Here is a 15,543-nt window from a genome sequence, read left to right as displayed (position 1 = left end):
CCTTCTTCCATCAACCCATTCCATATTACCTTTGCCCTCAATAAGCACCTTACCTGGTTGAGCTTCCTTGACTGGAGATATGACCCAATCTTCATTTCTTGAGTGTCTGAGCCATTAAAAGTCCTGTTTGTATGGGTTGCTGTAATTTTCCATTGACTTTAGTCACAGAATATGGAAGTACTAAGAGACATACATGGAGAACACCTACATTACAGATCCTCATTATGTGTAGCAATGCAATTTCTTCTTGATATTCAAGATCTACCATAACAGTAAGTACTGTAGCCCCCTCATTTTGCTATTTATTCAGTGGCATGAGTTGCTCAAAGTCGCCAGATGTGAATCTCAACTATAAATTCAATAGAAGCATTGCTGCAACCTGTGGTGGAATCATTCAGCCATTCGAATTAAGGCCTCTAAATCAGGATGACATAAGTCACAGAGATGAAAAAAGTAATTTTACTGGTGGATCAGTAGGGAAATAATTAATAGATCTAAAACTAATGTCATTCCTTGATTCCCTAACCTAGGATTCCTGGCTATGGGAGAAACAGTACCACATTTTGGACACTAACTTAGAATATATACCACATTACAGAGGACATGGGCCAACCCTGCAAAATGTCATTTAGCTGGCTCTGTAACTGAGTCGTCAAAGGCATTCCACTCTCTATTGACCAGCTGCTTCAGGGTGATAGGTAACATGGTAAGGCCAGTGAATTTTATGAGTTGGCACATTGCCACACTTTGATGTGAAATCAGTTGTTGTTGACTAGAAGGGACTCTGTATAAAATACCATGATTGTAGATAAGGCAGTCAATAAATCCTCAGATGGTAGTTTTGGCACAAGCTTTGCAGGTGATGTGTTAAAAATGTCACATTTAGAGTCATTGTGTATTCTTGTGGGAACAAAACAATGCCCCTTCCATGATGGAAGTGGTCCAATGCAATCAAGTTCAAAACATGTAGCTTGCAAGTCCTTCTGAGGAATAATGCCATATTGGAATCTTAGTTTTTGTATCTGCTGAAGCTGTAGCCAAATTGACTTTGGTGCACGGAGGTCCATGATTCTGAGCCCGTGCACGAACTTCATCCTGGCTGGTATGATCACTTTCTTCATGAACCCATCAAACAAATACAAGAGTGTCTGGGAAAGAGGCTGACTGAAATCCACAGAATGCATCATCTTATGCCCCTGATTATTAAACTTCTCTGCTGAGGTTGTTCTTTGGTGAGTATTCACATGAAACCCAAATATCTTTATATTATATGCCCATTTGCAGAGACAGCCACATATACCTCTTCCTCACACTTGTTTATCACTTATTTTATAATCATGTCCTTTCCAATGGACTTCCAGCCAAACTATTAACCAATGTCTATGAAGTGGGGTAAATTAATACTTCTGTCCCCATGTTTTTCTCCATATGAAATGAGCAAGGTTCTCTGGCATTCTTTTTCATTTTGGGTAAATTTATATCCTTCAATAAGTGTCTTTTATGTTAAGGTTAGCAGCAGCAGTTAGTATTGTTTGGAGCCAAGTACTATAACTAATAAAGACATTGATAACAGAAATTAGGCTTCATGCAACAAAATTTAAGGAAATTGGGGGAATGTTTAACTTGATTATCTGCCCCATTAGGGCTAAAGGTAGTTGAAAACTCCATTTGTGTTCTGGAAGAGGAATATGGCAGCCCATGAAATGAAAGAGCATATCATTTAATTAAGTGGTTCTCTGAAATGTAAAGCCTTTGGAAGGCCTGGCTTTAGAAGACCTCATTGCTGCCATAGAGAAGTCTGAAAAATGTAAGTAGTTAATAGATTGTGAGGTGAAGTGGTTTCTTATGATGGCACTAGAATGCTTTAAAAAAGAAGCCTAAATTCTTGCTCAGAAGCCTAATTTCTTGGCTCAAGTGCTCAAGAAATATATGTAAGACAGGGAACATGTAAATATAATTTCTGGAGGGCTAAGTTAGCCAAATCCTATACTTGCCATTTGATCCCGTGTGTTACCAAATTACAGAATTTGTTGATTTCTCAGCATTGATGGCACTTTTGTCAAAATTAGTCACTGAAATGCAAAGAGTAAAAACTCAAGAATAGGATAGTTGAGAGAGTTAAAAGAACCTCAACTCCAAATCCCCACTGAGCCTCTCTTGCCAGCAGAAGCAGTCTTTCTCTTTGTCCAATGTAGCTGTTTCTCCTTTGCTTAAACAATCAGTAATTTCCTTGCCCATGAGACTTAAATTGCAAGAAGAAGCCAATTTTCCTAATGCCACCATCTCACACCTATTGTTGTCTCCAGACCTGTAAGTAGAGTAAGATCCCATCATTTCTCTCCAGACTGGGGTGGAGGATCAAACATCAAAACAATGAGAAAAGTGTTTACAAACTGAAAGAACTGTGGAACGTTGAACAATTCTAAAATAAAATTCGTGTGGGAATGATTATGAGGGTGTTCATTCAAAAAAGGAGATATATAATTTTAGATCTGATTGAATTTATTGATATGGTAAAACTTCCTAGAGAGTCTTTATTCAATGTGCTACTGTAGCAGCTTTACACAAGACTGAAATTATTGTGATAAATATAAGTTTGCAAGAAGATCTTACACCTTCTCAATCAATTGCATCAGAAGGAGAATGTATTAGCAGAAAGTAGAAATGAACAGCTGTAGGGGGTAGAGATAAAGCCCAGGGAATATGGAGACTTGAGGTGAGGGAATATATGATAACAGAAGAAAGGGAAGAGAATTATCTGTTTCTGGATCCCCACTTTGTTTGGGTCACTACTATAGGAGTTTCTGGACACCACCTCTAAATTTCATTTTATACTCTCAATAACCATATGACATGGGAATTATTGCTATTTCCACTTTAGAGGTGAGAAAACTGAGGTTCAAGGATACTAGGTAACTTGTCCCAAATTACACAGTTACAACATAGAGACATGACAGGGGCACAAGTCTAATGCCTGTGATGCCAGAGCACAGGACAAGGGAGTCTGCAGAGGGAAGGGTACCTTTCTCTTACATCGGAGATAAGCCTTGCTAGCAAAGCTCAGCTGAATCAGAAGCAGCAGAAAACAATCTGTGCCATTGTCTGACTATGCCACCAGAGGGCACAGGTTTGGAAGTTTTCTTTTTACACAATCTTTTGCTGTTTTCTCTGTAGGGACTTGCTATAGCTGAGAGAGCAGACAATGTGTTATATTACATGGACTAACCTCGCAGTCTAGAGACTTGAGCTTGTCACTCCCTTTCTTTAGGACACATGTACTGGTGACTGTCACATTTGTGAGGTGTGCCCTTCAATATGGGCAAGGGGTGTCAGGTAGTTAGAAAGACCTCTTGGGTTCAGGACTGATATTTACCAACGAGCTCTGAAACCTCAGTGCTGACCATGGTGCTTTCCACATAGTGGGAGCTTAGTTTTGCTAAGAAGAAATAATGGTACACAGAATCACCCTCTGTCTATCCTCCAATGGCTTCCCAGTGCCCTCAAGGTAAAGTCAGTACTATTTATCCTGGATTCTAAGTCCTACCATAGACTGCATCTATGCTTAGCTTGAACTAGCCCCTCATTCCCTACTTCCCCTCCCACTACAAATTAACACATAGATTCTTAATGTAGTACTGAAGCTGGCAGGGTCTGGAATCTGATGCTTCACAAAATGCCATGCCTGTAGTAAATACTCAAAAGCGGGAGTTGCTGTTGCTGCTGCTGCTGCTGCTGTTACTACTACTGCTGCTACTACGACTACGACTACTACTACTACTACTACTACTACTACTACTACTACTACTAGAGCTGGAAACTTTCAGAGGTAGGTTGAACTCAAGTCTCCTGACTGAGTCTAGTTCTCTTTGTTCCCATTGATTCTTTGCATATAATCAGTACACAGTTAATACTGGACAGTGGAATCTTTAATTTCAGTCTCCTTAACTCCTTCTGCATCCTCTTTTGGAGTCCTGTCGCCAGGGGACCACACAGGGAATTTTAATGACAAGAAGACAGGGCTGGTTTCCCCCTTAGCAGACATATATGTGTGCAGCATCAGAAGTCTAGGGCTGGAAGCTACCTTTGACATCATTTCCTCTGCGAATGCATGTGTAATTTCTACAGAACCTGTTAGAGAGGATTGCCCAGCCTCTGCCTTTGTACAACTTTCCCTTAAAAAACTGCCAATCCCACTACTGTTTGGCCCAATAGTGAGAACTTTTTCCTGCTGCCTCTTGGTGCTTTTGTCTATGCCCCTTATTCTGCCTGCTGAAGACATTCTTACTAGCATGGACTTAAACCCCTACAGCTCTGACAATCCTCTTTCTCTTTTGTTTTACATGAAGGGTCTGGCAGCCAAAGCAATCACTCAAAGTTCAAACCTTATCATTTTTTGCTTTGTTCCTCTTGGCCTTGGTTTTGTACATCAGCTTTGAAAATACCATTCCAGAGTTAATGCTGGGGTTAATTTATAACTAAGAGTGCTCTAGTTTTGCAATACAGGACACGCTATAAAAATGGAAAGATGTTGCTTTCTGAGAGATGCAGGTGGATTCTTGGGCATTTGTTGTAAGTACTTTTTTTCCTCTTTGGGAACTTTGAACATCTCTATCAGCAAGTCAGAGTCCCAAATAACCAAGTTGACAAGTCAGAGTCCCAAACCAAATTCCTGGCTCTAGGGGCGAAGGTCTAAGTGTGGTCATCTAATACTTGACTTTCTACCAGCCTCAGTGACTTTTAAAGAAAGAGGACTCTGATGACAATATGGAGATTGGATAGAGTGGTGAACAATGGGGGGTTGGTATGGAGGATACAGGAGATGGTGTGACCTGTTAGGAGCCAATGTAGTAGCTCAGGCCATGAACTGAGAGGCAGAGGCAGCAGGAATGAAGAGAAGGGATAAGTTTTGAGAGTTATTTAAGAGTTAGTATTCATAAGACATCATGCTTCATTAGATGTGGGGAATGAGAATAAAAGGAGACTCTAAGATTATTCCCAGGTATCTGGCTTAGGTTTCTCTATAGACAGTGACGTGATAGACTGAGATGTGGAATGAAGATGAGGGAGCAAGCTTAAGGGGTAGGGAGATGATATGTTTACATATGGCAACTTTGAGATTTTCTTATTGAGACTGGGGTCTGTGTGGACCATCCTGGTGGATATATCCAAAAGACAGCTGGATAAATGGCTAGGAGTTCAGGAGAGCAATCTGACTGAGAGAGATACAGTTTCTAGCAACTGAGTGCCGAGGGTAAGATCACTCAGGAAGAAGATGGAGGGCGGAGGAAGGATCGTTTTTCTGAGTTCATAGATCTCTTCCTTCTAAGTACACATGTCCACTTTCATGGGATTTCCACACCTGACTCCTTTACTCCACTTCTTTGCACTCTTCCAGGATCAGAGAACCTTACACCATATCTTTGTGGCTTTCTTTATAATAATTAAAAGTAACATGCATAGGTGTAAGAATAATAGTGTTAAGATGTCTTACAACTTAGAAATGACTGCTTAGATGTTACTAAGATGAATGGTGAAAGAAATCTAAAATGTAGAAAGTTATTCTTTCATTTTCCAGTTGTTTGAAAATACCTCTGTGGCTTCCATGCATTGCAAAATGCATGAATTTCAGCTCATGACTTGTACATGGCTCCATAAACCACCACCGGTCCATTCCAACTAATCATATATTGTACAAATTACTTTCATTTTGTCTTTTAGCCAAAGAAGATGCAAGTGTTCTCTCATCTCGTAGATTTTATTTTAAGAAAATGCCAAATGAAAAAAAAATCTAAAATTCTAATTGACAATGAATAATGTATGAAAAGGGAGTACTAGTTTAACCTAAGAATACCCCCTCTCTCTCCAAAAGGCTGCCTCTAGTTCAAATAAAAAGTGATTCAATTTCCATAAATTTAATTTACTCACAGCATTTTCATAATGTTGCTATAACACCTGAATGATAGTCCATGGCATTATTTCTGTGGTCCCAGCAAACCACTTCTTCTACTCCCTGTCCATATTAGATGCATCTCCAATTTTTCAGGGGAGAGAAACCCCTGCTCAGCCCCTGATGAGCACATCATCAAATATTTACTATTGTTTTATTAATCAATGTGGGTGATTATTATGTGTCTCTGGCTCAGGGAGTATTTCATCCAACTAAGCTCCCTCAATGGTTCTCTCACTTCATCTCTTATAGATTAACTTCCTTCCAAAATGTCACCATTCCTCTATCTGGGTCTCTTGGTACTTGGGCTTCATTCTACAATCCGTTGTGCATCACCTGAAGGCAAAGTAATAGCCTGCCATTCACCCCAACAAAATGCCACTCTCTATAAGATGTCATCCATCAATGCTGATTTTGCATTCAACCTGTACCGGAGGTTCACTGTGGAGACCCCAGATAAGAACATCTTCTTTTCCCCTGTGAGCATTTCTGCAGCTTTGGTTATGCTTTCTTTTGGGGCCTGCTTCAGCACCCAAACTGAGATTGTGGAGACCTTGGGGTTCAACCTCACAGACACTCCCATGGTAGATATCCAGCATGGCTTCCAGCATCTGATCTGTTCACTGAATTTTCCAAAGAAGGAACTGGAATTGCAGATAGGAAATGCCCTCTTCATTGGCAAGCATCTGAAACCACTGGCAAAGTTCTTGGATGATGTCAAGACTCTCTATGAGACTGAAGTCTTTTCTACTGACTTCTCCAACATTTCTGCAGCCAAGCAAGAGATTAACAGTCATGTGAAGATGCAAACCAAAGGGAAAGTTGTAGGTCTAATTCAAGACCTCAAACCAAACACCATCATGGTCTTAGTGAACTATATTCACTTTAAAGGTAAGACTTTCAGATGTCAATTTTCAGTCTAGGGCTCAGATACTTGGGTGGAGTGCTGAGGGGAGCTCATGGTCTCTTATTACTGGCATCAGTAGGTGTCCCTCATACCACAGTGATCTGCTCCACTGAACATAGCTGTGAATAGTATTGGATCTTCCAAGATGGACACACAGCTCTGTGAATGAGTCCAGGAAATTTCTAGGGAGAGCGCCCTTTCAGAGAGGTGGGTGACAATGGTATGAACATCTTGCTCATAATTGGCTAAAGATTCATGGTTTCCAAAAGATTTGGTGAGGTGGGACAAGCTTGCACTTGTCAAGTAGACATATTTGTATGTAAAGCCTACTGTGATTCTCACTTGCTGTACATACTTAGGCATGTTACATACATGATTTTACCATGTATTATACACTCACTGTGTACTAAACACCATCCTACATGTGTGGTATACACACACTGTCTCATCCAATCCTCATAAGTGCCCAAGTTTATACAGTTAATAAGTTTTAGAACTGATATTCCCAGCAAGGTCGTGTGAGTCTAAAGCTGGTGCTTGTAGAAACAAGAATCATGTGACTATTTTCTAAAGGTAGTGTGCTCAAATGATTTCTCCTGGTTCTATAGTATATGTCAGTCACATTTCTTGGAGGAGTAATCAATTGTCAGCCACAAACCACACGTATATAGATTGGCTAAAATGGCAGAACAGATCTATTGTCTCATTTTGCCCTAGTGTGTTTGATGTCCTTATACCTTTTTATGGAAGAGGAAACTATGACTCTGATGGGCTTAGTGTGGTATAGTAGTTTTGAGCACAAATCATGGAGCCCAACAGTCCTGGGTGTGATTCCTGGCTCTGCTACCTGTTAACTGGGAGACCATGACAAATGACTTTCTCTGTCTGATCCTCAGTTACTTGTAAAACTTGTTGACTGTACGTACCTAACTCTGTGGTGGTCTTAATTTCTAAATGAAATGACTAATGGAAAAGGTCTTGTTGGTACTGATACCGGTTTAAAGTAAACACCTCTCTTTTCTTTGTATTTTAAGCCCAGTGGGCAAATCCTTTTGATCCATCCAAGACAGAAGACAGTTCCAGCTTCTTAATAGACAAGACCACCACTGTGCAAGTGCCCATGATGCACCAGATGGAACAATACTATCACCTAGTGGACATGGAATTGAACTGCACAGTTCTGCAAATGGACTACAGCGAGAATGCTCTGGCACTCTTTGTTCTTCCCAAGGAGGGACAGATGGAGTCAGTGGAAGCGGCCATGTCATCTAAAACACTGAAGAAGTGGAACCGCTTACTGCAGAAGGGGTAAATACTTTAGAGGATGTGTGGGTGGAAGGTGGTCATAACAGTGCAGGTGAAACTGAGTTCAGCAGAAACCCGGAGGCAGAAGAATCACCCTAAACTACCCAACGGCTATGTATGATCACTGGAATATGCCAAGAAAATACTGTCTACCAGGCCCTCGGCTGGGCATTCTACATACTTCATATCATCCAAGCACATCAACAAACCTACAAAGGAGGCAGTATAATTGGCATTTTTCAAATTAGGAAGTCTGGTCTTTAAAGATAAGATGAGCTCCCCAAAGTCAGCCTACTAGTAAATTGATGCCTTCCTGTAGACCAACTAGAGCTCAAGGAACAGGTTGGATTTTGATGTTGAAAGGTGATTGTGCAGCCACTTTGGACTGGAAGTGCAAGGCAGAAAACTGTGAAGCTCCTGGGTGCTACCCATTAACCTTCATGCCACTGGCTCCCTGACTTTGGTCATCACCCCAGAGATATTTTCTCTTGATTATAAAGGAGTTATATCTCCCTACTCCCAGTGTTTCAGCCCAACATTGACTGTACCTGAGTGCATTCCTTTCAGAATAACTTCTGTGAGTTTGGTGCCATGTATTGACTTACATAATAATGGTTGTCAATACTCAGGGAAGAAGCAGAGTTCAATATAATACCATCATGAGAGAGAGAAGGAGACTCATAAGCTTGATATGGTGATTACCATGTGTTCCCTTCCTCTTTCCCCACAGATGGGTTGACTTGTTTGTTCCAAAGGTTTCCATTTCTGCCACATATGACCTTGGAGCCACACTTTTGAAGATGGGCATTCAGCGTGCCTATGCTGAAAATGCTGATTTTTCTGGACTCACAGAGGACAATGGTCTGAAACTTTCCAATGTAAGTTGATAAACTAGAGTTCTTAAATGTATGAACTGGAAAGGAAATTAGGAGTCAATTAATTCAACTTTCTTATTTTACCAATTAGCAATCTGATGCCTAGAGAGGCAGTGCGACTCCTCCTAACCTAGAATCACTCCAGAGTCATTCCCATTACTCCAAATAAGTAATTGTATCAGCTTCTTCCATCCTTGACCTTTATGTCCTAAAATTATTCTGATAGAACAGCTTAATGATCAGAAGTGACTCTGGTGAGATGCAGTTCTGGAGGAGGTGTGAGGAGGAAATGCTTAAGAGGTGACTCCTGGAGGCAGCAGACCATAGTGTTTCCCAACAGCTAGCCGTAGAATCACCAGAGAATGATTGACTACATTTAGCGGAGGAAGCTACATATTCTAGCACCATAAACAAAGCATAGCAAAGGGGCGGCCCCACCTTTCCTTTCACTTACTTACTTCTAGACCTTCCCAAAGACTGTTCCTGTTTCTTCAGAGACCAGCAGGATTTGCTCTCCCCACACAGGCTGCCCATAAGGCTGTGCTGCATATTGGTGAAGAGGGAACTGAAGCTGCAGCTGTCCCTGAAGTTGAACTTTCGGATCAGCCTGAAAACACTTTCCTACACCCTATTATCCAATTTAATAGATCTTTCATGTTGTTGATTTTGGAGAGAAGCACAAGGAGTATTCTCTTTCTAGGGAAAGTTGTGAACCCAATGGAAGTGTAGTTGGGGAAAAGGCCATTGGCTAATTGCACGTGTGTATTGCAATGGGAAATAAATAAATAATATAGCCTGGTGTGATTGATGTGAGCTTGGACTTGCATTCCCTTATGATGGGATGAAGATTGAACCCTGGCTGAACTTCGTTGGCTGTGGAAGAGGCCAATCCTATGGCACAACATTCAGAATGTCAATGAGTAATTCATTATTATCCAAAGCATAGGAAGGCTCTATGTTTGTATATTTCTCTTTGTCAGAATACCCCTCAATTCATTTGCTCTAATAAATTTGACTGGGTTGAAAAATTTTCCCTTTTCTGTCTTCTGGGGAATAGCTAAAAAGCAGGTCAGGTCTTCATATCTCAGTATTCCAATAAGATCAATGGACATAAAACAATGCAGATGCATTGTCTTATATGTGAACTTCTCAACCCCCTTCCCTCTGTCCCATTAGTAGGATTCTCTGTGTTCTTGCCAGATCTGATTGGTAGGTTGAATAAAGGAACTCCCACTATGGGAATGAGTTACAGACTGAGAGGGATGTAGCTTTCGTTACTGAACAAGCATGGGACAATACAGCAAGAGAGAGAGAAACTCCCCTGTCCAACCCCACCCTCCCCCCCCCAAAAAAGAAAAACATACTTCCACTTCGCCAATGTATAAGCTGAGAGTGGAGAAAGAAATTCATTCATGTCATATCTCATAGCTCCTCTTTTTCTGTATCCTAATCAGACTCCTTTCCATATATAGCACCCCTGTCCCACTTGTTTAAGTAGGAATCACCTTTTGGGCTCTAATTTCACAGAATTTTGGTACTTTTGTATCCCCAGATCCTTCAACAACCTTCCCTATGCCTGTACATGCCAACTCATTCCCACCTACCAAACTAGATTTTATCTCAGACAATATGTATTTAAAGTTTGAGTATAAATGGCATAGTGAGTGGTAGTGATGTAGTATCTGAAATTCTAGCCCTGAGGTAAAACAATTCAGTGACAGGAAAATAGTAAAAAAAAAAAAAAAAGAAAGAAAAAAAAGGAAAAGTACTGTTGTAGATGTTGTACTTCCATATTTAAATAAATATTTGTTTAGAAAAGCATGTGTATTACAAACATTCTAATTTTTGCTTATTAGACCCATTTGCATGGAAGTTTGCTTATTCCTGGTATAGTTCACACTTTGCTTTGTGTAAGAAATTTTTGAAGCCCAGAGCAGAATCTCTGGTACAAAAAAATCATTGTTAATGTGGAGTTCTGTTTCACTAAAGTTACATTACAATCCTGGCCCTGCTACTTAGTGTTTGGTGATCTCGGACAAGGCACTTAAACCCTATACCTTATTTTCTTCATTTGTAAAATGTAAACAATAAGAATATCCATGTCATTGGGATTTTGTGAACCTTCAGTGTTGCAAAGCATGTAGCATGTAATATGCTCATCACAGAGCCTGAGACCTGATAAAAAGCCCTGTAAATATCATGTTGGTCAACATCAGACAGTGGGCTGGTATCAGAACCAAGATTGTAATGTGAGTCTCTTGATTTGCAGGTTTCTGTTCTCTAGCTCAGGCTCTACCTCCAGAGGCCAGAGTAAATGTAATATCAACTGCTTCCTACCCCCCACCCTCCAAATGAGTTCTATCAGAGCTTGTCCTGGAAGGAATATCAGTATCTTCAGAGGGAAGTCAGATTAAAAGACATTACCCCTCAAGTAATTCATGTGTCTCCTTAGAGACTAAACCTCATTCAGTCATTCTTTCCTGTGGTCAGATCATGCAGGGCTATCACTGTTTGTCCTGTGACAAACTAAGAATAGCAACCTAAGAACAGAACGTAACTTCCTTAACCTCGTGAAGTTTACCCATAAAATAGCTAGAACATGTATCTCACTTAATAGAGAAAATTTGTAGCAGAATTTTTACTAAATTGGGAATAAGACAAGGATCCTCTATATTATTGCTTTTATTTAAAATGGTATTGGAGATGTTAGTGCAGTAAAACAAGAAAAATAAATAAACATTAAAAGAATAGAGTGGAAAGGAAGAAAAATCTGTCTGCACAGAAAAACCAGGAAAATATATTAACAAATTCTCAGAAAAAAGACAGAAAACTTATTTGGAAACCAGCCACAAGAAAGTAGTGATATGGATTGCATGGAATTTACCAATTCTGCTTTCCTTTCTACATTGTGATAGAATTATAGACACATGGCTTCCCTGATAAACTACATGTTCTAGCCTCCCTAGCAGTTAGGTGTGGCCATGTAAGTAAATTCTCAACAATGAAATATGAATGTAGGTGATATATAACATCTATCAACTAGGGCATTACAATAGTTAGGTACTTCCTCCACTCTTTTTCTGCCTTCGTTAAGCTGGATTGTGGACTTACTTATGATCAAGTTTGGCCACAAGCAGGTAAAGAGCTCTTTGGCAGTCTGGTGATCTACGTACATCTTTTCAGAATAATTCTTTAAATGCTAAGAAAAAGTAGGACTACAGTACCACTAATAATGTAGAAATATAATTATTAAAATAATATTGAAATTACATCAGCAAGATGGCAGAATAGGAAGCCCTGGATCCTCCTCCCCTACCTCCTTGACAAACACCAATTCAACAACAATACACAGACAAATTCCCTTTGTAAGTATACCTATTATGGAAAACTGTATGGAGGTTCCACAAAATGTTAAAAACAGAACTACCATATTATATAGCAATCCCACGTCTGGATATTTACAAAAAATAATTGAAATCAGGATCTCAAATAGACATTTGCACACCAATGTCCACTGCAGCATTATTCACAGTAGGTGAGATATGGAAACAATCTGAATGTCCATCAGTAGATGAATGGATAAATGTTTCTACATACAACGGACTATTATTCAGCTTTAAAGTAAAAGGAAATCCTGCCATTTGCAACATGGATGAACCTGGAGGACATTAAGCTAAATAAAATAAGCCAGTCAGAGAAGTAGAAACACTGTATTATTCCACTTACATAAAGTATCAAAATTAGTAAAACTCATAAAAACAAAGGATGGAACGGTGATTGCTAGAGATTGCAGGAAGGGGGAAATGGAGAGTTGTTATGAAATGTGTATCAAGGTGCTAACAAATTCTGTTTTTAGTCAGGGCTCTTTTCCTGGCTTGTAGATGGCCACCTTCTCATTATGTTCTCATATAGTCTTTCCCTGGTGCATACAGGGAGAGAGAGAGAGAGGGAGAGAGAGAGAGAGAGAGAGAGAGAGAGAGAGAGAGAGAGAAACTCTCCTGTGTCTCTTCTTATAAGGACACTAATCTTATCAGATTAGAGCTCCATCCTTATGACCTCACTTAATATTAATTACTACCTCACTCCAAATACAGCCACTCTGGGGATTAGGGCTTCAAAATATGAATATTGGGGGTACACATACATTAAGCCCATAACACTAGCCTTACTCCAAGTAATACAGAAGTTGGTAGTAGTAGTAGTGGGGATGTTGCAGGTTTGATTATCCAGGAAGCAGACCCTGAAGCAGAGTTTATAGTACAGAACATTTATGAGGGAGAGCCCTGGGGATTGATGCCTATAGAATGGAAGGGAAGGAAGCAAAATTAGGCAGACGCTGAAGTCAAGCCAGAATGCAGGTTCAAATAGCAATAACCTTGGTTGACTGCACAAGGAAATCTGGAGTTAAAATGGCCAGGTAGAGTTGCTCTGTTTTAGGTCAAAATAGCTGGACCCTCACACATCTACTTTGGTCAGTCATTGAATATGAGCTGACCAGAAAAGGTAATGATTGAGGGCAAGACATCTCTGCAACTGAGGCAGCCCTTGAAAGGACTGAAAGCTGAAGCCTGTGTGCTGACAGGACTCCTAAGCATCTAGAATAACAAGTCCTTTCTTGAAGAGAAATCTGTATGGCACATCTCTATGTCCAACACAGTCAATTCCTTGTCTGCTGAAATCTACTTCTTCCTATAAGTTTTGGAAGCATTTACTCGAGGATTCTGGTGAATCTTTCTTCCTGGAGGAAGCTTAGAAGGAAACATTTGGTAGAAAGAACTATAGCTTCTGCTGCTGCAGCTGATCTCAGTGTCACAACTGATAATGTTTCATTCCCCTCCACTATCCATTCTAGATTCTCCTTCCGTTTACCTGATCTCCATAGCTCACCTGATGACGTTACTAAAAACCACATCCATGACAAGTATTGAGCCACCAGTTACCATAGCATTCTCTGACCAAGATCACTTCATATGTCCACTTTCCATCAAAATTGGGCAAGGAATTATAAAGAGGCACACATGTGGATGACTTGAATGTCAAACATATTCTACTTGTCCCATTATGTAACAACAACTCTTCTTCATTCTAATGATTGGGATCAATTACCCTTGACTAAATGGTGTAATAAAGAGCCTAACTCCATTTTCTTAATATTTGACATCTTTTAAGTCTTATGTCTACTTCTTTCCTTTATGCCCTACATCTGGGTATGCTGATAAGTAAGCCAGTTTGCTCCCTTCTTTGGTGCTAGTGAGAATTTCCAGCCAAACAAGCTGCTGCCTATACAAAGAAACCCTCACAGTGGCCTCAACTCCTAACAATCATAAAAGCCCAAGGCTGTTTCCTTTCCCTCCTCTCTCAAGCCATTTTTTGACCAGCTTTGGAGGCCTGTCCTGCTGTCCTGGTGTATGTGTGTGTGTGATGTAATCAGTCTTGACACCTGACACAAATTTTGGGTGAGAAACCACCCTGTGTCTGTAGGATGGCCACAGCAAATGATGTGATTCCTTTTCTTGCCTGCTATTACCTGAACATAAAGATCCTGAAGTGTTCAGGCAGCATCCATAGCTTACAGTTCAATGGGACACTTGCTGAATTTCATGGCAGAAGTGTTTTTCCTTTGGTGATCATGACTTGCAACCCTACAAATCCTAGAATTGTAGGGACAGGTTGCAAATTTCCCCAGTGGGTCATTGAGAGTAATGCGAGTGTGGTCACTCCATTTTCCATCAGTTCCTTCCTGACTCATGAATTCTTCCTATTGGGAGCACACCATCATATAGTGAGCTCTGATTTAAGTTAGTATACTGTGCTGTGGAAGAAGGAATCCAGTTTTTTAAAGTATCACCTCTGAGCTGGTGCTTTATGTAAGCCTTCATCATGCCTTTCTGATGCTCTTTTATGACAGCAACTTCCAAGTGCTACTATGGATGGTCCCTGACTTATGATGGTCTGATTTACAATTTTTTAATGGTGTGATGGTGTGAAACAATTCTGTTTTTCACTTTCAGTACAGTATTTAATAAATTACATGAGATATCCAACACTTTATTATAAAATAGGCTTGTGTTACATGACTTTGCCCAACTGTAAACCAATTTGGTATATGATGGAATTGGAGTAACAAATCTTTGGGGAAGTGATGATTACATCTATACTGGCAGTGTAGAAAAAATTATGAGAACCCTACATTTTGCCACATACTGGAATAAATTCACGATGGATTTGAGATTTAAATATAAAAAGTAAACTTTAAAAGTATTAATAGCATATCTTGTAAAGTAATAGATGGGGAAGGATTTTTGAAATAATAACAAAAGTAAAACACATACAGAAGAATACTGGAAAATTTAACCTCAATAATTGACAAAATACATCTTAAAAACAAAGTGAAAATATAATTATAGACAAGAATAAGATATTTGCAATAAGTATACCCGTCACATGATTAGTGATATAATAAATGCCAACAAAAGCAATAAGAAAATGGCATATAATCTAAGAGAAAA

At 39.8% G+C, this 15,543-nt stretch overlaps 1 protein-coding gene across 3 annotated transcripts; it reads left to right on the top strand.

The window, feature by feature from the left end:
• Nucleotides 1-4,539: 4,539 nt before the first annotated feature.
• Nucleotides 4,540-9,842, top strand: SERPINA7 (serpin family A member 7). 3 transcript variants are annotated; one of them, XM_025372774.1, is made up of 5 exons: nucleotides 4,540-4,569; nucleotides 6,200-6,838; nucleotides 7,889-8,162; nucleotides 8,890-9,037; nucleotides 9,560-9,834. In XM_025372774.1, the coding sequence occupies exons 2-5, from the start codon at nucleotides 6,217-6,219 to the stop codon at nucleotides 9,761-9,763; spliced, it is 1,248 nt and encodes a 415-aa protein (XP_025228559.1). In that variant the 5' UTR covers nucleotides 4,540-4,569; nucleotides 6,200-6,216; the 3' UTR covers nucleotides 9,764-9,834. The 3 variants fall into 3 exon arrangements, with proteins under 3 accessions (XP_025228559.1, XP_025228560.1, XP_025228558.1); XM_025372775.1 differs by lacking the exon at nucleotides 4,540-4,569 and having other exon boundaries at nucleotides 5,881-6,838; XM_025372773.1 differs by lacking the exon at nucleotides 4,540-4,569 and having other exon boundaries at nucleotides 6,175-6,838; nucleotides 9,530-9,842.
• The last annotated feature ends 5,701 nt before the right edge of the window (nucleotides 9,843-15,543 follow it).

Source organism: Theropithecus gelada, chromosome X, assembly GCF_003255815.1.
Source record: "Theropithecus gelada isolate Dixy chromosome X, Tgel_1.0, whole genome shotgun sequence".
Lineage (NCBI taxonomy): Eukaryota > Metazoa > Chordata > Mammalia > Primates > Cercopithecidae > Theropithecus > Theropithecus gelada.
Note: the sequence above shows the minus strand (reverse complement) of the source record. Positions and strands in the feature narration are given on the sequence as shown.